The sequence below is a fragment of the Mercenaria mercenaria genome, chromosome 2 (genome assembly GCF_021730395.1).
Source record: "Mercenaria mercenaria strain notata chromosome 2, MADL_Memer_1, whole genome shotgun sequence".
In the NCBI taxonomy this organism is placed as follows: domain Eukaryota; kingdom Metazoa; phylum Mollusca; class Bivalvia; order Venerida; family Veneridae; genus Mercenaria; species Mercenaria mercenaria.
Genome location: NC_069362.1, coordinates 11,817,489 through 11,845,265, shown reverse-complemented (window position 1 = coordinate 11,845,265; position 27,777 = coordinate 11,817,489). Strand labels below are relative to the sequence as shown.

The following is a 27,777-nucleotide window of genomic DNA, read 5'->3' as shown; positions in this document are numbered from 1 at the left end:
TTGGCCCTTTCAGGGGCCATAACTCTGGAACCTCTTGCGGGATCTAGTCAGTTCCAGAAAGGGACCGAGATCTTATGGTGACACAAGTTTTGTGCAAGTTTGATTAAAATCAAATCATAAATGAAGCTGCTATGGTGCAGACAAGGTCAAAAAAGCTAATTTTGGCCCTTTTAGGGGCCATAACTTTGGAACACATAATGGGATGTGGTCGGTTCAAGAAAGGAACTGAGATCTTATGGTGACACAAGTTTTCTGCAAGTTTAATTAAATTCAAATCATAAATGACGCTGCTCTTGTGCAGACAAGGTCAAAATAGCTGATTTTGGCCCTTTCAGGGGCCATAACTCTGGAACACATAATGGAATCTGGTCAGTTCCAGAAAGGGACCGAGATCTTATGGTGACACAAGTTTTGTGCAAGTTTGATTAAAATCAAATCATAAATGAAGCTGCTTTTGTGCAGACAAGGTCAAAATAGCTAATTCTGGCCCTTTCAGGGGCCATAACTCTGGAACCCATGAAGGAATCTGACCAGTTCAAGAAAGGAACCAAGATCTCATGGTGATACAAGTGATGTGCAAGTTTGGTAAAAATCAAATCATAAATGAAGCTGCTATTGTGCAGACAAGGTCAAAATAGCTAATTTTGGCCCTTCAGGGGCCATAACTCTGGAACCCATAATGGGATCTGGCTGGTTCAAGAAAGGAACCAAGAACTTATGGTGATACAAGTTGTGTGCAAGTTTGGTTAAAATAAAATCATAAATGAAACCACTATCGTGCAGACAAGAAATTGTTGACGCACAAAAATAGCAAATTCTGGCCCTTTAAGGGGCAATAACTCTAGAACCCATGATGGGATCTGGCCAGTTTTTGAAAGGAACTGAGATATCATGCCAATACAAGTTTTGTACAAGTTTAATAAAAATTGCTTGCAAAATGTTGTCTCTATCTTGTTCACAAGAAATTGTGGACGGACGACGGACGGACGGACGATGGACGGAGGGCTATCACAAAAGCTCACCCTGTCACTATGTGACAGGTGAGCTAAAAAATGAATGGGAATTTTACTTGTTTGTTGGGATTAAATTTTGTGGATTGAGCCAACCACGAAATCCACGAAAATTAGTCCCCCATGAATATTGATGATTTCACAGTATGTTGGTGTCCTCATGACACAGCTCATTTATTTGCATCATGCTAGAAATTCAGTTTATTCACAAAAAGCTGCTAAAACCACATTTTGTCAGTTTATTTTACATACAAGTCAAACTTGGTGTCTTTCAGGTCAGTTTAAGAAAACTTTGTATCTACTGGGGTAAGTCCTTCATCATAAATGAATACATCCATGCTGTGTCAAGATCATCTATCGCCAATCTGTAACCCTGCTAGATAATTAATTAGGGTTAGAAGTTACACAAGAGACAGTGAAGTGACACAACTATTGACTATTCTAAATTCACTTTCTGTTTGATTTTCCTGTGTAGGTCTTAATTTTATTTTGGACTGCTGAATTTTTAACAGTAATATTCTTTCAATCTGCTAAATGCCTCATAGAATTGATTTTTGAGTACAGGTCAATTTTAAGTGTCTTGTGTGGCTGGTTTAGGTATATGCCTGTTTCTCGTCGATTCAAGCTTTCTCATCGTTTCGAGCCCTTGTATTTTAGTAAAATTCATGCTCAAGTAGCATGTTCTTCCATCAGAAACTTGTGTCATTTACATTTTAAAATGCCTTGGAAAATATTACCCTATTTCACCTAAGTCTTGGGACACCCTAAATCTTGGGACACCCCTAAAATGTGGAAAAATAATTATTTTTCTTGACCCTAAGTTTTTGGACATGTATTTTCTCAGCGTATTTTTCGTCCCTAAGTGTTGGGACTAAGGTTTGTACTGATTCAAGATGTAACCCAAATACCGTTATTATACATTGTATGGTGTTGTATCGATCAAAATATCAAATAATAATAAGAACCAAAGACTATTTTTTTTAACATTTTCGTGTCGTGTTTTTACTAGTAAAGTGTTTTTTTACCATACCAGTTAAGTGTTGCATTTTTTTTTTGCTGCAGCCAGGAAGTCCATTTTCCGTTATTTGTTTATTTTTATTTACCACTGACTGGAATTTACCCGCATATTGTACAGATATCAAAACTCCATGCTGGTAATTTTCCATTCCATGAGCACGTGCAACCTACCATAATGTCTAACTTACAACGCCGTTACTTTTGTTCATCAACACGTATACAAAAAACGCGCGTCACGCATTCATTTTTTGATTTTATCGCTTCAGATTTTCAACACCGATTGAGAAGTAATATAGTTTGAATTCTATAACGATTTTAAAAAGGTATCGACAGAAATGTTGGCAAAATTCTATAAAAACGGTCGAATCTTCATAAAATTACTTGCAAAATTTCAAACAGCGCGATCCTAAATACTTCTTTCTTTCTAAAAGTAAATAAATGATACAAACTATGGGCATAACATTCACACTTTTGACCAGAAAGTACAAAAAACAGAATAGAAAAATCTTAAATAATGAAAAGGCGGCAGCAATTTAAAAATATGAAGTAAAACGATTTTTGGCAAACAGATTTCTGTTACGTGAACTCGTGAACGTAAATAGAAAATGCGGTTAAAAAACAAAAACAATAATGATGTTGTTGCGTATTTTTAATAAGTTTTGAATGAATCTTTGTATATGTACATGTATTTTTTGACACGACACTTTATAATAAGATATTCTTCTCAAACCATTTTGTAATTTCCTTGAGGGCAAATAGGTCACAGAGGTTAGATATCCGCTATTATAGTTTGACACGTTTACCTGTCAGTTTATACGAGATATTGCACATTCGCTTTAACAAATTAAAAAGAAGCTTTTTTTTATTGATTGTTACAACACTAGATCTACTTCTCAGCACTTAAGAACCGAGGCGGTACGATCAAACAGTGATGTGCAACATGGCGCGAAAACATGACGTAATGCCATGAAAATCTCGGGGAAACTATACCGCATTGATCTCCACTTCTAATGTCATGATACCGACACACTTCTTTTAGCTCTTTGAGGGGGTGTTAATTGATGATGAAAACAAGACCAATTACTTTGTTTATCAACAGAATAATTACCGATAATCGTTGTTTTTTTCCCCCGCTTTCAGTGGGTGGGGGATGTTACCCGATGACGATTATTGTGTCCATATTTTTGGGACACTTTTCAAAATAATTATTTTTCGGGAAATAAGTCTTGGGACAGTGAAAAAAATAATTATTTTATGCTGTCCCAAGACTTAGGTAAAATACGGTAGTCATGAAACCACTGGAAAATTGAGTAAATACCTCTTTTAATATTCTACATCAAAAATTGGTATTTCAACAGGAAATTACACAGTGGGCAATATTGTGACCCAAAATTTCAAATTAAAAGCATCCCGAGCATATTTTGACTGTTGTAACAAGTGAACAAAAAGTCATTCTTTATATGCTTTATGGAAATAGACTGTGCAAACATTAACACCTATTGACCTACCAAACAAAGGGCTCGAATGGATGAGAAAGGTTTAAAATGATGTGGAGTTTGACCTCATTCAGTCTCTTGCAAGAAAGTTCATATAAAAGATGATAACATTGTAATTCTTATTGTCCATTGTTAAATGCAAATATTTTTGTACCTAAAAACAAAAAATATTTAATTGAACAGGTTTACAAAAATATGCACAACCCTAAAAGATTTAAGAGGCTCGAATCAAGGAGAAAGCAGCATACATGTGCACTTGAAACATGTTGCAAGTTTCCAAAGGATACATACAATTATCAGTTCTAAAGATGGGATAGGGAAGGATAAAACAAAGTGATTCCTATACAGCCACCAAATTAAAGTCTGGCAGGAGTACATTTTATCAACTTAATGAATTTCAGAATAAAATAAAAATTTGAGTTAGCTTTTACAACTAATCCTAGCTACTAATATCCCTCCCTTAACTCTCAATCCGCTACATTTTTTTTTTTTTTTTTTGGGGGGGGGGGGGAAGGGGGGTATTAAATCTCCCATATTGAGTGTACGCACACATTTAATGTACACTGTTAAACAGAATGATGTTAAACCTAACCCTAAGCTTTAGGCAAAATCCTATAGGGATGATTTAATGTTGGCACATCTCTTTTTTTGTCCCTATTTAAGCATGCAAATCAAACAGCTTTTTTTTCTTTCTTAAAAACTGATTTCAACTTTACCAAATTTTTTATCACAATTTTTCAATGCGATTGCTGCAAGTGTCATAAATCTAACTATTCAGTGTCATAATAATCTAACAAAAAAGAGGGTCATGATGACCCTGGATCGCTTACCTGAGTAATATGAGCTACACATTTCAAATGTCAAACTGAAGATTTTTAGAAATTTTTTGGAAGATTATCCGATGTACAATCAATTAACCCCTGGGGTCATGATTTGAACAAGTTTGTAGAAGTCTACTAGGCAATGTAACATATCAAATATCTAAGATCTAGGCCTTCTGGTTTATTTTTAGCAAATTTTGAAGATTTCCCTATGTACAATCAAGTAACCCCTGGGCCTGGGTCAATTTGACCCTGGGGGGTCAAGATTTGAACAAAATTTGTAGAGGTCCACTAGGCAATGCTACATGTCAAATATCTAAGCTCTAGGCCTTCTGGTTTATTTTCAGAAAAATTTGAAGATATTTCTATGTACAATCAAGTAACCCTATGGGGCAGGGTCAATTTGACCCCTGGGGTCATGATTTGAACAAATTTTGTAGAAGTCTACTAGGCGATGCTACATGTCAAATATCTAAGACCTAGGCCTTCTTGTTTATTTTCAGAAAAATTTTGAAGATTTTCCTATGTAAAATCAAGTGACTCCCGAGGGTCATGATTTGAACAAATTTTGTAGAGGTCCATTAGGCAATGCTAAATGTCAAATATCTAAGCTCTAGGCCTTCTGGTTTATTTTTAGAAAATTTTGAAGATTTTTCTATGTACAATCAAGTAACCCCATGGGGCGGGGTCAATTTGACCACGGGGGTCAAGACTTGAACAAATTTTGTAGAGGTCCACTAGGCAATGCTACATGTCAAATATCTAAGATCTAGGCCTTCTGGTTTATTCTTAGAAATTTTTTGAAGATTTTCCTATGTAAAATCAAGTGACTCCTGGGGCTGGGCAAATTTTACCCAGGGGGGGGGGGGGGGGGGGGGGGGTCAAGATTTGAACAAATTTTGTAGAGGTCCACTAGGCAATGCTACATGCCAAATATCTAAGCTCTAGGCCTTCTGGTTCATTTTTAGAAAATTTTGAAGATTTTTCTATGTACAATCAAGTAACCCCATGGGGTCATAATTTGAACAAATTCTGCAGAGGTCTACTGGGCAATGCTACATGTGAAATATCTAAGCTCTAGGCCTTTTTAGAAAAATTTTGAAGATTTTCCTATGTAAAATCAAGTGACCCCTGGGTAGTACAGGTCCACTAGGCAATGCTTCACACCAAATATCTAAGCTCTAGGGCTTCAGCTTTTTGAGAAGATTTTTAAAGTTTTTCCTTTCAGTTGCCATGGCAACCAGAGTTCTGCATGGAATTCAATTCTTTGAAAAAAATTTGTAGAGCTTCACCCAAGGAACATTCCTGTGTAGTTTGGATGAAATTGGCCTAGCGGTTTATGAGGAGATGTCGTTTAAAGTAAAAGTTTAAGGACGCCGGACGGTGACTGATCAGAATAGCTCACCCTGAGGCTTTGGCTCTGGTGAGCTAAAAATGTGCTAATTACTTACTCTTGCACTTTCTCTTCTCTCACCAACTTTATCACATTACACATTTCTAAAAAGAGAAGAAGAAAACATCATAACACTAGAAAACTTGTAGCTAAACCAGGGGACACTGGACACTCGGGTGCCTCCACTTCCTTTCACTGCACACCAGGTTTCATGACTAGGTCAAACATTGAAGCACTTTACAGGCCTCGACCTTAGCGGTGGACCGTTGGACCGACGCAACCAAAATATCGGCAGGTCCACTAACTATCAAACGGTCAACAAATTTTCAGTCACAGTCTGCAAATAAAATAAAACCATTAAAAGTGAAAAATAGAGGTGGGGTGGGGGGGGGGGGGATCGTACCCATATCGGCGAATTCACAAAACGAAAGTTGATTTTGCCTTAAGTACAGCATTCTACCGTTACAAGCATTGGCGAATTAAAGTCAGGATAGCACGAATGGACTACTCCACCGATCGGGCGAGTGGCTTTTACGTGGTAACTTTACCAAATTGCGAAATTACATCAGGCAAAATTACCTGGATTGACTGGAATTTACCGGCAAATCGTAAAAATATCAAAATGTCATCATGACATGCTGGTAATTTTCCATTCCACAAGCACATGCGCCCTATCGTAATGTCTAATTTACATCGCGGTTACTTTTGACACGAAAAACGCACATAGTGCATTCATTTTTTAATATAATCGCTTTAAATTTTCAACACCACTTGAGAACTAATACAGTTTGAATTCTATAACAATTTTAATAAGATATCGACAGGAATGTAGGCAAAATTCTTTAAAAACGATCAAATTTCATATAATGTTTTGTAAAATTTCAAACAGCGCGATCTTGATTATTTATTTCTTTCTTAAAGTAAATAAACAGTACATGCTATGGTAATAAAATTCAGACTTTTGACCGGAAAGTACAAAAAACAATAAAAAAATCTTAAATAATGAAAAAGCGGCAGCAATTTATATACATGGAGTAAAACGATTTTTGGCAAACAGATTTCTGTTAACGCAGCAGAATAGGTTACGTGAACGAATGAACGTAAATAGAAATGTGGTATAAAATAAAGCAGTATGATGTCGTTGCGGTTTTTAATAAGTTTTAAATGATTCTTTGTACATGTATGTTTTGACACAACACTTTGTTAGATATTCTTCTCAAACAATAATGTAAATTTCTTGAGGGCAAATAGGTCACAGAGGTAGGACATCCACTATCATCGTTCATGGATTGACACATTTACATGTCAGTTTATTCGGGATATTGCACATTCGCTTTTAAAAAAGTAAAGAAAAAACTTTTTTACTGATTTCTTCACAACAATTAAAGGAATAGAGAAAGTACGATCAGACAGTGATGTCTCACATGGCGGGAAAATATGATGTAATGCAGAGTTCTGCTGAGGCTGCGTTTTTGCGCCATTGGCGCGAAAAAAATATGAATGGCGCAGCAAATTTCGTGCCGGTGGGCCTTTGGCGCGCCAGAAAATCTGAAACTCGAACCCAATAACAGTTGCTAGTTTGCCGGTCTTGCACGGTAGATAGACATACCTCCAGGAGAGATCACTGTGACGGATTTGAAAAAATAATGTGTCGTGATAATTGCACCATGATTGTATCAAAATGGCGGCCGAACCGAAAGGAAAAGCGATTTTGCACAAATTTTTCAGTCCTCCTGCCTCTAAGAAAATAAACCAGACTTTAGTTACACTGGGGAAAGATACAAATAGAAATGATACATTGAACAAAAGCGACGATTCAACTACATATGTCGCTGAACATTAAACAACAACCCCAGAATCACAGAGTGATCCGACCCCCACCCAGTCAAGTAATTTGAGTAGAGCGAAAAAGTAAGAGTAAAACATCTGACAAACAGAGCTTTCAGAAGAAGTTAATGGTTGAGTATACATGGTTACGTTATAAGGAAAAGAGAATAAATGGCATGAACTTTGTGTATAATTTTACATTTTAAAACAAAAATACACTTCTTAAATGCATAAGAAATGTAAAGTCTTTTTAATGTAAAATTGGTTCTTTTTGAATGGCCCCAAAAGTTTCAGAATGGCCCCATGTTTTCAGGGTAGATGGGCCATGGGCCCATCATGCTGAAATCCTCGGCAGAACTCTGCGTAATGCCATGACAATCTCGGGGAAACTACAGTTGAATACCGTTACCTCGATATTCAAGGGACTGTAAAAATTGCATCGACGTATCCGAAGTTCGACGTAACGATATCGACTATCTGGGACTACTTTGTACTTGTGTCGGACGTCTGTATTGTCATTATATCCAATACATTTTCAAAGGGTTTGAAAGGGGAAAGTAATAATATAAAACGTAAATACGATTTTAATTTTTGACAAATAAAACACCCTATTTAGATAGTACATACATACATACATACAATTTTTAATTTTTCAAAAAATACGTGTAAACAATAGCATTTTTATTCCTTCCCTAAACAAGTCTGAATGTAGCGGTAATGTTCCTAGATGAGTAGTCATTTTGACTGTGCTTCGATAACTAAATTTGCCAGTTAAATACGCATATTGTTACTGACAGCACTAATGGCAGATCTTTACTCCGTCAGACAGAAAAAAAATATTTCATCCAAATTAGTTGTTATATTGGACGCTGTTTTATAAGACTAATTATTGGGAATTAAATGCAAACTTCCTGACATTTAAATTGGATTAACGATTAAATAACAAACACAACAAACACACAAACCAACTTGATTATGATTAATACATCGCCGGACAACAATAGGTTGATTTTCACACCTTACACATAGCATGGATATTTTTTTGACAAGCTGTGATATCGACGAAACCAGGTGTAAAAACAGTACAGGTAAGTTGACGGGACTGAAAAATCTCATCGAGCTAAACAAAATATCGAGCTAATCATATCAAGGTAATGATAAATAATTACATTGAAATATATAGGAGAAAATCAGGACCGACTAAACCACATCGTGCTAACCGGAGTATCGAGCTAACCGATATCGAGCTAACGATATTCAACTGTATATCGCTTTGATCTCCGCTTCAGATGCCACGAATAACCGACACACTTCTTTTAGCTCTTCGAGGGGGTGTTAATTGAAGATGAAAACAAGGCCAATTACTTTGTTTATCATCAGAATAATTACCGATAATTGTTGATTGTTTTTTTTTTTCACTTTCAACACAGGTCGGGAGGATGATGATTACTGTGTCCATATTTTGGGACACTTTTCAAAATAATTATTTTTCAGGATTTATAACAGACTGCTACAGTCTTCCATTTTTAATTATTTTAGAAATAAGTCCTGTTTCTTTGAGTCGTATGAAGTTATGACGTCTACAACATCACAATTTATGTGATAGAATTGGAGGTCCACTAAAGTCTGAGCAGGTCTACTAGATTTTAGCGGTTGGTGGACCTGCTGGCAACTGCTGAAAAAAGTTAAGGTCGAGGCCTGCTTTATGTGTATTTTTCACAAATTCAAGGACATTAACTTTGGTCTGTCTGTGAAATCTCAATAAGAGGGCCATAATGGCCCTACATCGCTAACCTGTTATCATTGCACTTAAGGACAAGAAGGTCAAACAAGAGGACCATGATGGTCCTGAATCGCTCACCTATCCCCACATGACCCAGTTTTGAACCGAGTATGACATCTTTATTTCTATTATTTGACATAGTGACCTAGTTTTTGAGCACATGTGACCTAGATATCATCAAGATAAAAAATTCTGACCAATTTTCATGAAGATCCATTGAAAAATATTACCTCTAGAGAGGTCACAAGGTTTTTCTATTATTTGACCTAATGACCTAGTTTTTGAAAGCACGTGACTCTCTTTTGAAAATGACCTAGATATCATCAAGATAAACATTCTCACCAATTTCCATGAAGATCTCATGAAAAATATGGCCTCAAGAGAGGTCACAAGGTTTTTCTATTTTTAGACCTACTGACCTAGTTTCTGACCTCACATGACCCAGTTTCGAATTTGACCAAGATGTCATCAAGATGAACATTCTCACCAATTTTCATGAAAATCCATTGAAAAATATGGCTTCTAGGGAGGTCAAAAGGTTTTTCTATTTTTAGACCTACTGACCTAGTTTTTGACCGCACATGACCCAGTTTCGAACTTGACCTAGATATCATCAAGCTGAACAATCTCACCAATTTTCATGAAGATCCATTGAGAAATATAGCCTCTAGAGAGGTCACAAGGTTTTTCCATTTTTAGGCATACTGACCCTAGTTTTTAACCGCACGTGACCCAGTTTCGAACTTGAAATAGATATCATCAAGGTGAACATTCTGATCAATTTTCATGAAGATCTCTTGAAAAATATGGCTTCTAGAGAGGACACAAGGTTTTTCTATTTTTAGACCTACTGACCTAGTTATTGACGGCAGTTGACCCAGTTTCGAACTTGACTTATATATCATCAAGGTGAACATTCTGACTAATTTTCATAAAGATCCCATGAAAAATATGGCCTCTAGAGAGGTCACAACGTTTTTCTATTTTTAGACCTACTGACCTAGTTTTCGACTGCACGTGACCCAGTTTCGAACTTGGCCTAGATATCATCAAGGTGAACATTCTCACCAATTTTTAACAAGATCCAGTGAGAAATATGGCCTCTAGAGAGGTCACAAGGTTTTTCTATTTTCAGACCTACTGACCTAGTTTTTGACCCCACGTGACCCAGTTTCGAACATGACCTAAATATCATCAAGGTGAACATTCACACCAATTTTCATGAAGATCCATTTAGAGAGGTCACAAGGTTTTTCTATTTTTAGACCTACTGACCTAGTTTTTGACCGCACGTGACCCAGTTTCGAACTTCACCTAGATAGCATCAAGATGAACATCCTGACCAACTTTCATAAAGATCCCATGAAAACTGTGACCTCTAGAGTGGTCACAAGCAAAAGTTTACGCACAGACGGACGGACGACTGACACCACGCCATCACAAAAGCTCACCTTGTCACTTTGTGACAGGTGAGCTAAAAATCACTACAGGACCATGATGGTCCTGAATCGCTCACCTCTTCCCACATGACCCAGTATTGAGTATGACGTCGTTTTTTCTATTATTTGACAAAGTGACTTAGTTTTGAACTTGACCTAGGTATTATCAAGATAAAAATTCTGACCATCAAGGTGAACATTCTGACCAATTTTCATGAAGATCCATTCACAAGTATGGCCTCTAGAGAGGTCACAAGGTTTTTCTATTTTTAGACCTACTGACCTAGTTTTTGACCGCAGTTGACCCAGTTTCGGACATGACCTATCTATCATCAAGATGAACATTCAGACCAATTTTCATGCAGATCCCATGAAAAATATGGCCTTTAGAGGTCACAATGTTTTTCTATTATTTGACCTACTGACCTAGTTTTTGAAGGCACGTGACCCACTTTCGAACTTGACCTAGATATCATCAAGATGAACATTCAGACCAACTTTCATACAGATCCCATGAAAAATTTGGCCTCTACAGAGGTCAAAAGATTTTAATAATTTCAGACCTACTGACCTAGTTTTTTATCGCAAGTGACCCAGTTTCAAATTTGACCTAGATATCATCAAGATGAACATTCAGACCAACTTTCATACAGATCCCATGAAAAGTATGGCCTCTAGAGAGGTCACAAGCTTTTTTTTTATTATTTGACCTACTGACCTAGTTTTTTGACCGCACGTGACCCAGTTTCAAACTTGATCTAGATATCATCAAGGTGAACATTCTGACCAATTTTCATGAAGATCCATTCACAAGTATGGCCTCTAGAGAGGTCACAAGGTTTTTCTATTTTTAGACCTACTGACCTAGTTTTTGACCGCAGTTGACCCAGTTTCAAACTTGACCAATATATCATCAAGATGAACATTCAGACCAACTTTCATAGAGATCCCATGAAAAATATGGCCTTTACAGAGGTCACAATGTTTTTCTATTATTTGACCTACTGACCTAGTTTTTGAAGGCACGTGACCCACTTTCAAACTTGACCTAGATATCATCAAGATGAACATTCAGACCAACTTTCATACAGATCCCATGAAAAATATGGCCTCTAGAGAGGTCACAAGTTTTTTCTATTATTCGACCTATTGACCTTGTTTTAGATGGCGTGTGACCCAGTTGAAACTGACCTAGATATCATCAAGATGAACACTCTGACCAATTTTCATGAAGATCTAATGAAAAATATGGCCTCTAGAGGTCACAAGGTTTTTCTATTTTTAGACCTACTGACCTAGTTTTTGAAGGCACGTGACCCACTTTCGAACTTGACCTAAATATCATCAAGATGAACACTCGGACCAACTTTTTATACAGATCCCATGAAAAATATGGCCTTTAGAGAGGTCACAAGGTTTTTCTATTATTTGACCTTCTGACCTAGTTTTTGGCGGCACGTGACCCAGTTTCCAACTTGACCTAGATATCATCAAGGTAAACATTCTGACCAATTTTCATGAAGATCTTGTGAAATATATGGCCTCTGGAGAGGTCACAAGGTTTTTCTATTTTTAGACCTACTGACCTAGTTTTTGACGGCACGTGACCCAGTTTCGAACTTGACCTAGATATCATCAAGATGAACATTCTGACCAAATTTCATAAAGATCCCATGAAAAATGTGACCTCTAGAATGGTCACAAGCAAAAGTTTACAGACGCACGCACGCATGCACGGACGACGGACGATGGGCGATCACAAAAGCTCACCTTGTCACTTTGTGACAGGTGAGCTAATAATAGAGATCAATCAAAAGAATTATGAGAAAATATAGTAAAAATTTTCTTAAAGTTACTTCAAATAAAATTATTTTCAAATCAGGCCAGTAATTTCATACAAGTTTTCTGTATAGCCATATGGGAAAATGAGCCCCTCCCCCAGGCGGCCACTTTTTCAATGAATCAAAATTGTTTGAAGGAATTTGGTAGAGGGTCACCCAAGAAACACTTGTGTAAAATTTTTTTGAAAGCGGACCAGCAGTTTCTGACAAAAAGATTTTCAAAGGTCTATATAAGCATTTAGGGAAAATAAGCAAAACCCCTTGGGGGCCATGTTTTTCGCTGAATCAAAACTGAAGTGAGCCATCCGAAACATGCGCTCTGTAGGTTAGAGACCACCAATTGTTTTCCCATAGACTTACATTGTAACATTATGGCGTGTACGGCCTTCCATACATCAAAACATGTATATCTAATTACAAGTTTTTGAAGAACTATCTTAGTTCTACCAAAATATCGGACGAAAAACGTATGAATAGTGATACTTTAAGTAATTTTTCGTGTGAATGAGACAACCCCGTTTACATCATTGACATGGCGGGAGAAATTCGTTTGATAAAACTTTTTTTCAATACACATAAAATGTAGCAAATTTTGTCAAAATGTATAATAAAATACTGTAAATGCAGTGAAAAAATATGAATTTTGAAAAAATAATCACTTCCTGGGTTTGTTTACATGACTGACCAATCAGAACGCACAGACGTTACCTTATTCCCAGGTATACACTTACCTCATTCCCAGTAAGTTCCCTGTACTTTTTTGAATTGGTGGTCTCTGACCTGCACGTCGTTTTGATGAGGTGAACATTTGTGTCACTGATTTCTTTGAAATCCTTCAAGGGGTTCAAGAGTTACAGAGCGGAAGGGAAATTGATAACCAACAGACAGACAGACAGACAGACAGACACCGAGGCACGGAAAAGGAACAGAAATCTTATATTGATACAAGTTGTGTGTAAGTTTGGTTCAAATCAAATCATAAATGAAACCACAATTGTGCAGATAAGAAATTGTTGACGGAGGACTGACGGTGATCACAAAAGATCACCTTGTCACTATGTGACAGGTGAGCTAAACAACTTTAACCTATATTCTAAATTGAAAAGGGACAAACAGCTAATTTTGGCCCTATCAGGGGCCATAACTGTGGAACCCATAATGGAATCTGGCCAGTTCAAGAAAGGAAACAAGATCTTGTGGTGATACAAGTTGTGTACAAGTCTGGTTAAAATCAGATCATAAATGAAGCTGTTATATAATGTGCAAACCAGGTCAAAATAGCTAATTTTGGCCCTTTCAGAGGCCTTACCTCTGGAACCCATTATGGGATATGGACAGTTCAAGAAAGGAACCGAGATCTTATGTTGACACAAGTTTTGTGCAAGTCTGATTAAATTCAAATCATAAATGAAGCTGCTTTTTTGCAGACAAGGTCAAAATAGCTAATTCTGGCCCTTTCAGGGGCCATCACTCTGGAACCCATAAAGGAATCTGGCCAGTTCAAGAAAGGAACCAAGATCTTATGGTGATACAAGTTGTGTGCAAGTTTGGTTAAAGTAAAATCATAAATGAAGCTGCTATTGTGCAGACAAGATCAAAATAACTAATTCTAGCCCTTTCCGGGGCCATCACTCTGGAACCCATAATGGAATCTGGCCAGTTCAAGAAAGGAACCGAGATCTATAGTGATACAAGTTGTGTGCAAGTTTGGTTAAAATAAAATCATAAATGAAGCTGCTATTGTGCAGACAAGGTCACAATAGCTAATTCTGGCCCTTTCAGGGGCCGTAACTCTGGAACCCATAATGGAATCTGGCCAGTTCAAGAAAGGAACCAAGATCTTATGGTGATACAAGTTGTGTGCAAGTTTGGTAAAAATCAAATCATAAATAAAGCTGCTGTTGTGCAGACAAGGTCACAATAGTTAATTTTTGCCTTTCAGGGACCATAACTCTGGAACACTTGAAGGGATCTGGCCAGTTCAAGAAAGGAACCAAGATCATATGGTGATACAAGTTGTGTGCAAGTTTGGTTAAAATAAAATCATAAATGAAACCATTATCGTGCAGACCAGAAATTGTTGATGCACGCATGGACGGACGACGAACGAAGGGTGATCACAGAAGCACACCTTGTCACTAAATTGTTGCTAAATTTTTTACTAAATCATGCGTTATAACTTTGGACTGTCCAAAAAAATATCCAAACAACAAGAGGACCATGATGGTCCTGAAACGCTCACCTGTCCCCACATGACCCAGTTTTGAACTGAGTATGACATCGTTTTTTTCTATTATTTGACATAGTGACCTAGTTTTTGCGCTCATATGACCCAGTTTTGAACTTCACCTAGATATCATCAAGATAAAAATTCTGACCAATTTTCATGAAGATCCATTGAAAAATATGGCCTCTAGAGAGGTCACAAGGTTTTTCTATTATTTGACCTAATGACCTAGTTTTTGAAGGCACGTGACCCAGTTTTGAACTTGACCTAGATATTATTAAGTTGAACATTTTCACCAATTATCATGAAGATCTCATGAAAAATATGGCCTCTACAGAGGTCACAAGGTTTTTCTATTTTTAGACTTACTGACCTAGTTTTTGACCGCACATGACCCAGTTTCAACTTTGACCTAGATATCATCAAGGTGAACATTCTGACAAATTTTCATGAAGATCCATTGAAAATATGGCCTCTAGAGAGGTCAAAAGGATTTCCATTTTTAAACCTAATTACCTAGTTTTTGACCGCAGTTGACCCAGTTCTGTACTTGACCGATATCATCAAGATAAACATTCAGACAAACTTTCATAAAGATCCCATGAAAAATATGGGCTCTAGAGAGGTCACAATGTTTTTCTATTATTTGACCTACTGACCTAGTTTTTGATCGCACGTGACCCAGTTTCGAACTTGACCTAGATATCATCAAGCTGAACATTCTGACCAATTTTCATGAAGATTCATTGAAAGTATGGCCTCTAGAGAGGTCACAAAGTTTTTCTATTTTTAGACCTACTGACCTAGTTTTTGACTGCACTTGACCCAGTTTCAAACTTGATCTAGATACCATCAAGTTGAACATTCTGACCAATTTTCATGAAGATCCATTGAAAAATATGGCCTCTAGAGAAGTCACAATGTTTCTCTATTTTTAGACCTACTGACCTAGTTTTGGACCGCACATGACCCAGTTTCAAACCTGACCTAGATATCATCAAGATGAACATTCTGACCAACTTTCATAAAGATCCCATGAAAAATGTGACCTCTAGAATGGTCACAATCAAAAGTTTACGGACACACGACGGACGCCGCGCGATCACAAAAGCTCACCTTGTCACTTTGTGACAGGTGAGCTTAAAACCCAGTTGCACAATTTCACATGCTGAATACTCTTCCTATAACGTTTCATAAAAAAATTCCTATGTTAAATACTTTTTGAGCTACATGTGACACAAACTTTTTATGCATGTTTTTGTTTAAGTCAAGGGCCATAACTTTGGTCTTGGTGAGTGAATCATCAGTCGCACAAACTTCACATGTTGAATGACAATCCTGTGAGGTTTCATGACTCGATCAAATTCTTCTCGAGACTGGCCTGACACAAATTCAAATGAATGGACATACAGGTAATGGCAAATCTAAGTCCAACCCTACCCTACCCTCAAAAAACATTGGGGTGGGGGAGCACATCTATTGAAACAAGAGCAATGTTGGAAATACCCCTTTAACTGCCAAAGTAAGGCCTAAAATAAAAGATTGTTTGTTTCCAGTAATAGATCGTAAACAAGACGGTCACTGACCCTAAAGCGCTCACCTGTGTACAAGGCTTCAAGTGCGTTTGTATAACGCAATGGTACTAGTACAGAAATAGGTTAGGCTATATTATATTAAAGTCACACACAATAATTTGAACAATTACGCTAGAGGCAGTACAACTCTGATATCACACGCCAAATATTATCTCTAGCTATTATTGATTCAAAGAAGACTTTCAAAGTTTCTTATATATAAGCCTATAGTAAGTACATGTCACAGACAGGACGCATGGCCATTTCTTATATCACATGCCAAATATCAAAGCTCTAGAGAAAAAGATTTTTAAAGTCTGATACCTGAAAATCTATTTTTAACCGAATAGACCCATATGTTCAATGAACTGGAAACATTTAAACAACTTTGAAAGTGGGCTACCAAGAGATCATGTGTGTACAGTTTCATCAAAATCTATTCAGTGGTTTTAGAGATGTTGTTTAAAGAAATTGTTGATGAAAAATGACCACGCCCTCTGGCGGCCATGTTTCTTGACAAATCGAAATAATTTAAACAATCTTGGTAGAGGGTCACACAAGGACCATTAAAATTTTGTGTAAAATCGGGCTAGCAGTTTCACACAAGAAAATTTTAATATTTTCCACTACATATATATAGGGAAAAGTGACCAGGCCCTCTGCAGCCATGTTTTTTAATGAAATAAAATAATCTGAACAATCTTGGTAGAGGGTTACACAAGGACCATTTGTGTAAAATTATTTTAAAATCTGGCCAGCAGTTTAGAAGAGTTTTTAAATTTCCATATAGGGAAAAGTAACATGTTTTTTGACGAATCGGTATAATTTGAATAATGTTGGTAGAGGGTGACATAAAGACCATTTGGGTAAAATTATTTCAAAATCGGACCACTGGTTTAGGAGGAGATTTTTCTGTTTTTAGCTCTGGCGGGCCCTATGTGCAACCAAGCTGTACAGTTTGAAGATTTTCGTAGAGGACCATCCAAGGAACATCATTGCCAAGTTTCATCAAAATCCATTCAGTGGTTTTGGAGATGTCGTTTAAACACAATCGTTGTCAAAGGACAGACAAACTTGACGGACGGATGGCAGACACAACGTGATCACAATAGCTCACCATTAGCACTTTATGCTCAGGTGAGCTAAAAACACAGCAACCCAAAATAATAACATGAACCAATATCATTTTTATCTTTTTTCTTCTAATTTTTCAATTCTGATTATTTTTGTGTGCAAATACTCTTGAGACAAAAAGAAAACCAAAACACAATCGTACTTGTATATTGCACTTTGTTGTTTGTCATTATTGTATGTGTTTAAATATTTCTAGTACTGACAATTGACTTGTCTACTGCCATGTCTGTTTGAAATACTTCTTGACCTCAGGTTGGTTTATATTGTTTAAAGACACCCCACAACCTAGTGACATACTTTTTCCTCCAACATGAACTTCCTGAAAATCCTTCTGGAAATACTGGTATAATACAGCTATAATGATGACTGGTGGACAACTTAGGCCCTCCCTTAATAAAATTTAAAGTGTTTTCACAACTTCATCTACAAATTCTGTTCAGTACAGCATTAAAAACATAGATAAATAACTATCTTACCCTATAGAAACAAAGTTTGATCTAAACTCAGCTGAATATATCAAATACTGTGCATAATGCCATCAATACAATGGTTTGACATAAAACACACCGTCTTGACGTAATACAATTAAGTCACTGTGAATTTGTTAATTAGATACTTGTATTTCTCTTTTTTCTCATGCATGTCATGTACAATTACCCTCATGGAAATAAAAAAGAATACAGTTATTCTGTTGCACCTCATTAAACCAGGTGCTGAAAAGTGTGGAGGTGGGGGGTGGGGGGAACAATATACTGTCTGCATATACAACAGAAAACAACAGCCGGTGTCTGTCAATTAGGCTATGAATTATGCAATTTTTTCATGGAATTACAACAGGGAGTTGATAAGTAATGATTAAACAATTCATTGAAATATATTCCATTTGAACAAATTTCAGAGGACCTTGTAATGATGCTATAGACCAAAGTTTGATGGAGATCCAGCAAGTGGTTCATTATTTCTATAATTATTAGCTCTTGTAAATTTACACACAAAATGATTTTACCATATGCCGAATCCAGGCTTTATTCTACGTTTTGCGGATAAATTATGTTACGCCGTAACTTCTGGTTAATCAAACATGCAGAACTACCTTAAACCGAAATTCAAATTTTAACTTTTTGGTGCTGTAAATAAAATGGCTGAAATTTGCAATGGAAAATATCCGATTAAATTTGCTTTATTAGGATAAATTCAGTATTAAGCAAGATATTTTAAAACATTATAAAGTTCTTCTTACCACCATCAGAGTAGTCTTCTAAGAATGATGATTATTTATTTATTTGGGTTTTACAGCACACCAACACAGTACAGTTTATATGGCGCCAAACAGGACTACAAATTTTGGTTTCACATCTCAAGAATGATGATTAATATGAATGATATTGTCATATATTTAAAAGAGAAATCAAGCAAGAACTAGAATCAATAGTCCACCATTTGAGACTGACAGGACAAAGATGGGTGAACAGATGGACAAAGGGAAACAAGAGTGCCAGAATGTCACAATATACGCCCTTCATAGCAAATTTCTTTACACTAGCACCTGTATTTGCAAATGGAATTTTAATTCTGTGGTTGTGTAGTAATTATTGTAATTCTTTTGTTTTTCTAAATCCACAAAGACTTACCAGGTAGAGATACCTTAAAAAAATACACCTAAAATTTGAAAGTAACATCTATGTTGTATTGCAGAAAAGTGGTCTTGGTTTTTCCCTACAGTCAATTATAAAAAAGTTACAATATTAGTTATTTATAGTAACAACAAAGGGAGTTAATCTTAAACAAAAAAACAAACAAACAAAAAAATCAAAGTCCACACACCAGGCAGAGACAGGTCAAAATACACCCCAAAATTGTAACATGTATGTTGAACTACATAAAAGTGGTCTTGATTTTTCACTATGACTAGTAATGAAAAAGTTACAATATAAGCTATTTACAGCGCATGACACTCCATCTCATGATGGTGAACAATTGTGCCAAGTTACATAAAATTCCCTCCAAGCATGAAGAAGAAATGCTTCGGACAAATTCATTCTTGTATCTGAACTTTGGCCTCCAAGTGTTACCTTGACCTTAGACCTAGGGACCTAGCTCTTGTGCACGACACTCCGTCTCATGGTGGTGAACATTTGTGCCAAGTTATATCAAAATCCCTCCATGCATGAAGAAGAAATGCTGCGGACAAAGTTTTCATTCTTGTATCCTTTGTCCTCTAAGTGTGACCTTGACCTTAGACCTAGGGGCCTGGTTCTTGCGCATGACACTCCGTCTCATAATGGTGAACAATTGTGCCAAGTTACATCAAAATCCCTCCATGAATGAAGAAGATATGCTCCGGACAAAGTCATTCTTGAATTTGTCCTTTGACCTCTAAGTGTTACCTTGACCTTAGACCCATGGACCTGGTTCTTGCGCATGACACTCCGTCTCATGATGGTGAACAATTGTGAACAATTGTGGAAAATTTCATCAAAATCCGTCCATGCATGAAGAAGGTATGCTCTGGACAAAGTCTGTGGATGCCGCCCGCCTGCCAGGGGCGTTCCCATAGTATTTCCCGTAGATTTGGTTACAACTGTGGCCTCTAGAGTGTTCACAAGTTTTTCCTTTGATTTGACCAGGTGACCTAGTTTTTGACCCCACATGACCCAGATTCGAACTTGACCTATAGATTATCAAAACAAAAATCCTGCTTAATTCTCATGAGTTTCAAACTTAATTGTGGTCTCTAGTGTTGAAAAGATTTTCCTTTGATCTGGCCTAGTGACCTAGTTTTTGACCCCACATGACCCAGATTCAAACTTGACCTAGAAATGATTAAGACAAACATTCTTACCCGTTTCATAAAGATTGGGTCACAACTGTGGCCTCTAGGGTGTTCACAAGCTTTCCTTTGATCTGACCTTGTGACCTAGTTTTTGACCAACATGACCCAGATTCAAACCTGACCCAGAGATCATCAAGACTAACATTCTGACCAAGTGTCATAAAGATTGGGTCACAAATGCAGTCTCTAAGAGTGTTCACAAGCTTTTCCTTTGATCTGACCTACTGACCTAGTTTTCGACCCCACATGACCCATTTCAAACTTGACCTAGATATCATCAAGACTTAACATTCTGATTAAGTTTCATAAAGATTGGGTCACAAATATGGTCAGTGTTCACAAGCTTTTCCTTTGATCTGACCTAATATCCCAGTTTTTGACACCACATGACAAAGTTTCAAACTTGACCTAGAGATTATGAAGACAAAACATTCTGACCAAGTTTCATAAAAAATCCCACATGACCCAGTTTCAAATTTGACCTATAGATCATCAAGAATAACATTCTGATAAAGTTTCATAAAGATCGGGTTACAAATGTGGTCTCTAGTATTCACAAGCTTTTTCTTTGATCTGACCTACTGGCCTAGTTTTTGACCCCACATGACCCAGCTTCAAACTTGACCTAGAAATCATCAAGACTAACATTCTGACCAAGTTTCATAAAGACTGGGTCACAAATGTGGTCTTTAGAGTGTTCACAAGCTTTTCCTTTGATCTGACCTAATATCCCAGTTTTTGACCCCACATGACAAAGTTTCAAACTTGACCTAGAGATTATCAAGACAAAACATTCTGACCAAGTTACATAAAAATCGGGTCAAAAATGTGGTCTCTAGTGTTTACAAGCTTTTCCTTTGAATTGAACTACTGACCTAGTTTTTGACCCCACATAACCCAGTTTCGAACTTGACCTAGAGATCATCAAGACGAACATTCTGACTAAGTGTCATAAAGATTGGGTCACAAATGTAGCCTCTAGAGTGTTCACAAGGCAAATGTTGACAGACGACGCAAGATGGACACCAGACAATGACAGGTCACAATAGCTCACCTTGAGCACTTTGTGCTCTGGTGAGCTAAAAATGTGCATTTCTTTCCATACTGTCTTAAAACTTTTTAACAAATTTCACAAAAACATCTTTGGTTCTTTTTAAGTTATCACAGAATCCACATTTTTCATATTTTGGACTATTTGTTGCCATAGCAAACACAATTTTTATCCTGTAGGATAAAAATAAAAGGATGTATACATATTCCTATAACAGTGCCTTATATCCTTCTATCAAGTTTCAACAAAACATGTTTTATACTTCTTATGTTATTGCAAGGTCCCACCCTGCCAATTGTTTTGTCATTTTAATGGACACTCTTTTTCATCTATAAACCCAGTGACTCTGACCTTTCTTCTCCTCATCTGTGAACTCGCATGCTGCAGGTGTCGTGGAATGAAAGTTATTCGTCACCTCTTCAATTTCCTCCGGAGTCGGATTTGTTAACTTGCCAATTGCCCTGTGTAACGAAAATTCAAAGTTTTTTCATAACATTCCTAATTACATCAATCAATGTTTCAAATTACTGTAGTTCTATAATGATACAATGTGGCTACTACTGGTACAGGACATTGCCTGTTACTCTTTTTAGCATTGATTCCAGGTAGGATTTTGTCGAGTCCGCTGGTGGTGGGCTCAACATAGTCACAATGGCTGATTGGTATATGTGCGTGCGTGCGTCCAAACGTGCGCCTGTCTGAGTTTGTCCAGGCTGTAACTTATCCATGGATCACGGGGTTCTTAAATAACTTGTCACATGTTTGCCTAAACGACACGGTGTGTCGTGTGCAAGAACCAGATTGGTAGCTTAAAGGTCAAGGTTAAATTTTGAGGCAAAAGGTCAAAACTTCGTGCAGTTTCCCTTGTCCATGCTGTAACTCAGCCATGAATTGAGGGTTTCTTACATAACTTGGCACAATTGTTTGCCTCAATGAGACAGTCTGTCAGGCATAACTAGTTAAAAGGTCAAGGTCACACTTAGGGGTCAAAAGTTAATGAAGTTTCTCTGTCAGGGCTGTAACCTAACCATTATGGAGATGTTCTTAAACAAGAGCTCGTCGAACACGAAATGCCCCCCTAGATGCATTCAATAATTGCACAAGGAACAGAAATTATATGCTCAATGTAAACAAAAGTTCATTCTGGTTTAATCTGACCTTGACCTTTAACCTATTAACCTAACAAGAGATTACAGAGTGATCTTGGCACCATCCACTGAGCCATTTTTGAATGTTCAAAATTTCAAGACTTGTTCAAGGTCAAAATCAAGGTCAAATTTCATTTCGGTACAAAACAATGTGTATGTGGTCCAAATTTGAAAGCTGTAGCTTGAGAAATGTGAAAGTTGGTCACAAGGTCAAAATCAAGGTCAAATTTTATTTCTGAACACAAAACTACGCAAGTGGTCCAAATTTGAAGCCTGTACTTTCAGAAATGTGAAAGTAGGTCACTAGGTCAATCTCAAGATCAAAGTTCATTTCAGTACACAAAACTATGCACGTGGTTCAGATTTGAAGGCTGTAGCTTGAGAAATGTGAAAGTAGGTCACTGGGTCAAAATCAAGGTCAAATTTTGTTTTGAAACAAAAAACTATGCATGTGGTCCAAATTTGAAGCCTGTACCTTCAAAAATGTGAAAGTAGGTCACTAGGTCAATAACAAGGTCAAATTCTTTTTCAGTACACAAACCTATGCATGTGGTCCAAATTTGAAGGCTGTAGCTACAGAAATGTGAAAGTAGGTCACTAGGTCAAGATCAAGGTCAACTCATGTCAAAGTTCATCTTGCCACTCAAAACGATACATGTGGTCCAAATTTGAATGATGTAAGTTATTGACTTGAAGATTCTAAGTTTTTCCCTATATAAGTCTATATGAACCATATGACCCCTGGGGCGGGGCCATATTTGACCCTAGAGGGATAATTTGAACAAACTTGGTAGAGAACCACTAAATGATGCTACATAACAAAATATCAAAGCCATAGTCTTTGTGGTTTGGACAAGAAGATTTTCAAAGTTTTTCCCTATATAAGTCTATGTAAACCATGTGACCCCCCGGACGGAGCCATATTTGACCCTAGGGGAATAATTTGAATAATCATAGTAGAGGACCACTCGATGATGTCATATACAAAATATCAAAGCCCTAGGCCCTGTGGTTTTGGACAAGAGGTTTTTCAAAGTTTTTTCCTACATAAGTCTATATAAACCATGTGACCCCCAGGGTGGGACCATATTTGACCCCAGGGAAATAATCTGAACACTCTTGGTAGAGGACCACTAGATTATGCTACATACCAAATATCAAAGCCCTAGGCCCTATGGTTTTGGACAAGAAAATCAGAAACCGTTGAACTGTTCCTGGCCAATGTGACCTTGACCTTTGACCTAATGACCTCAAAATCAATCGGGGTTATCTGCTGGTCATGGCCAACCTACCTATCAATTTTCCTGACATTAGGCCCAAGCGTTCTTGAGTTATTGCCTGGAAACCATTTTACTGTTCCTGGTCACTGTGACCTTGAACTTTGACGTACTGACCTCAAAATCAATAGGGGTCATCTGCTGGTCATGACCAACCTCCCTATTAACTTTCGTGACCCTAGGCCTAAGCCTTCTTGAGTTATCATCCGGAAACCGTTTTACTGTTTAGGGTCACTGTGACCTTGGCCTTTAACATATTGACCTCAAAATCAATAGGGGTCATCTGCTGGCCATTACCAACCCCCGTATCAACTTTCATGATCCTAGGCCCAAGTGTTCTTTAGTTATCATCCGGAAACCGTTTTACTATTCAGGGTCACTGTGACCTTGACCTTTGACATACAGACCTCAAAATCAATAGGGGTCATCTGCTGGTAATGACCAACCTACCTATCAACTTTCATGATCCTAGGCCCAAGCGTTCTTGAGTTATCATCCGGAAACGGATTGGTCTACATTCCGACCGATCGACCGACATCTGCAAAACAATATACCCCTCCTTCTTCGAAGGGGGGCATAATAACTTGGCAGAAATGTTTGCCACAATCAGTTCTGTCGCCACCAAGTTGTATCATACGTGTTAATCCTTTTGACAGCTGGCGGCATGTTGCCAATAGGCATCTAGTTTAACAATAATTTTCATTATTCTGGAATGAATTTAAACAGGAGGGTCAAGATGGCTATATACTGCACATATGACTCAAATGGATACATGATTTCTTGGTAGAGGACCTCTATGCAATGCTACATGCCGAATATCTAAGCTCTAGACCTTGAGAATTTAGACGAGGAGATTTTTTAAGTTTTTCTTATATTGAAGTCTATTTTAACAAGCAAATTCGATGAATTGGTATCCCCCGCCGAAAGGGTTTGTGGTGAGGAATGGCAAAAAGATATATCCAGCAAAAAGTGAAAGGATGTTAATAAGAAGCAAATAATTTCATTAGTCAAAATCAATTTAACAGAAAACAAATGTTTAATTAAAGAGTATATAATAAATGTACAGGCCTCCTAGCAGGTCTGAACAAAAATAAAGGTTTTTATAAAGGCTCCAATCTATGGAAATAAAGGCCTTTTAGTGTAAAATATTAAAAAATAAAGAGTAAATAAAGGCTATTTTTGTCGGAATTCTCGTTGAAAACACATAATATATATAGGTATTTACTAAAAAAAGTTAATTTATATATGGAAACCCACACTCTAAAACCAGATATCAGAAATAGGCATGTTTGATATTATGTCATATTGTTTGAATTATACATTATGATTGATTACATACCTAACTTAATGGCTATACCCACTTTCACTGCACATTTATATCACCTTTTTTGTATATGGTTCCTGTTTTACACATTGTACAGGCTTTCAAGCACTATTTGACAAAAATTAGGGCTATTTTTGCAAAAAATAAGGGCTAAATTAGGACTAAATGCCCACAGGTCAACATGTCAAGCCCATCCTTTTATATATTGTTGCTTTTTGCAGGGGCACCATTCTAGAGCAACTGTGTCTCCAACATAAGTTTTTGATATACAGGTATGAAATGGTGGACACTGGTGCCTTTATTTGTTTACATATTGAGGTGTACTGGAGGGGTACTTCTCTCAATGGGGGGGGGGGGGGGGGGGGGTAATTTTCCCCTGGAATACAGGTATGAAATAGTGGGTGCTTGTGTCTTTTTTGTTCTAAATTTTGAGGCATAGGAGGGTGTAGCCCCCTAATTTTAGGGAGGTAAGGATGCTGCCCCCCCCCCCCCCCCCAACTCTGAAAAAAATTAAAATACAGGTATAAAATGCTTGATAGTAGTGCATGTTTTTGTCTAAATTTTGATGTGTGGCAGAGGGTATCCCTGCAGTTTTAGGAGGGTCAGGGGACTCTTTTTTCTCTGGAAATGTTTCGAAATGTAGATATCAATGGTGGCCTCTGGGGAACTTATATAAATTTGAGGTACTGAATAGGCAATCCCCTCATTGGAAGGGGGGTCAGGGGGTCCTCCCCCTGGAAAATTTTGTAATAGAGAAATGGAATGGTGGCATCTGGTGCGTTTTTGGGCCTAATTTTGAGAAAATATCTGTTCTTTGCCAAAATAGTTGACAGCAACTTTGATGAGCCAAATGGGGGCACAGGCCTCCTGGGCCCAGCCATGGATCTAGGCCTGATCACTCAATGAAGTAAATCTATGTTTCATGAAGATGTAGCCTAGGAACTCATGGAAACTGATAGAAGCAACCTCTGAAAATGAATCTTAAAGAAAATAAACTTCAATAAATTATTTGGATGATTATATGCATGACTTTGTGCAAAAACAAATTTAAGTTCAGACAGATATTACAAAAAATTAGGGACAATTGAAAAAATAAGGTTTTTTTTAGGAATTTGTCCCTTTTTGAGCATTGTTTTAGGAATTCTAGGGAGACCTAAAAAAATAGGAATTTTTAAGAATTTAGGGCCACTTGAAAGCCTGAATTTGTAGTGTCTACATCAACTTTGCTCAGAATGCTGTATCTTCACCAGACCTTGTCCAGTGTTACCATAGTGTAAACATCATGTCACCAGACCATTTCAAGCATTCAGCTCCATGGTACCTTATGCTGATACATGGAACACCTATTACCTATATATATGGTCTGGTGAACATTACTGCAAACATCTACATGTATGTGGTCTGGTGAACACAACAGCATTCTGAAAACTCAAGATGAAAGATACACAAGAAGTATCCTAATAACAACACTTAAAAGGGAGGGAAATACAGCAGTATAACCATTACTTGCTTTAAACTGGCACGGCAAGCAGTCTGAACAAAAATACAGGTTTTGAGTGAAAATTACAGGCTATTTGGCCGTTTTAAAGGTTTTTTCAGAAGATTTAAAGGTTTAAAAGGTTTGCTCTGAAATTAAAGGTTTTTAAAGGTTTTAAAGGTTTCACTAGGAGGCCTGAAATGTATGATACTTTGATCCTGACTAAAGAATTTATTTTGAATGGGATATGCTTACTGTAATAAGCTTAGCTTTTAAAATTAAATGCAGTTAATTGAAATATGAGCTTGAAGTTTAACTGGAACGAAATATTGTCTTCGAGTGGTTTGGCACCAGGTGTTGCTGTTTAACATGTACATTTGAACTTAAAAGGACAGTTTCCTTAAGAGAACACAGGTAAGATATCTTGAACATGGCTGAGGGCAAGGTTTGTGCAGTCACAACTTAACATGTTGAAGGTTTGAACATTTAAAAAAAAAAAAAAAGGAATGGAAATATATATATGTATATATACATATATGTATATATTTATTTTTTTAGGGGGTGGGGTGCAGGGGAACGGGAGAGGAAACAAAATTTCACATGCTGATTATAAATATTGATTGAAAATTAAACATGAAAAAAAAGGGTAAAAGGGTGAAGTTGGTGGGGGGGGGGGGGGGGGGGGGAGAGGATGCATGATCAGTGGTGGGCATGACTGGGTGGAGAAGTGAGGTGGGGGAATGGTACAACTTGGAAGGTTTGAAAAAAATCTAAAATAAGAAATGAAAATTTTTTTTTTATTTTTTTTTTTTTTGGGGGAGGGGGTGTGACCAAGGCAAGTGGGTGACCAGGTGTGGGTGCGCAACTTCACATGTTTATAATAAATGTTCATATAAAAGTTAATGAAATTCTGCCAAATGGTAAGTTTGTTATGTACAAATAAATTATGTGGATTTTTAGACAATTAAAGGGCAATAACTCTGAAGTTACAAAAGAAATCCATACAAAACTGTCTGTGCACAACCACATTATAGTGCTCTAAATTCTGTTAAAGTTTCATAGTTCTAGGTAAAAATATATCAAAAGTTACGATGCAGAAATTGCC

At 37.1% G+C, this 27,777-nt stretch overlaps 1 protein-coding gene across 1 annotated transcript in view; it reads right to left on the bottom strand.

Annotated features, from left to right (window-relative positions):
• The window catches only part of LOC128548891 (uncharacterized), a 123,782-nt gene that overhangs the window by 8,435 nt on the left and 87,570 nt on the right, over nt 1–27,777 (bottom strand). Inside the window, exons 5-6 of the mRNA XM_053524439.1 lie at nt 21,798–21,907; nt 5,796–5,841 (exon numbers count right to left, since the gene is read on the bottom strand). Coding sequence (XP_053380414.1) covers nt 5,796–5,841; nt 21,798–21,907 — 156 coding nt within the window. The remainder of the gene's footprint in view (nt 1–5,795; nt 5,842–21,797; nt 21,908–27,777) is intronic.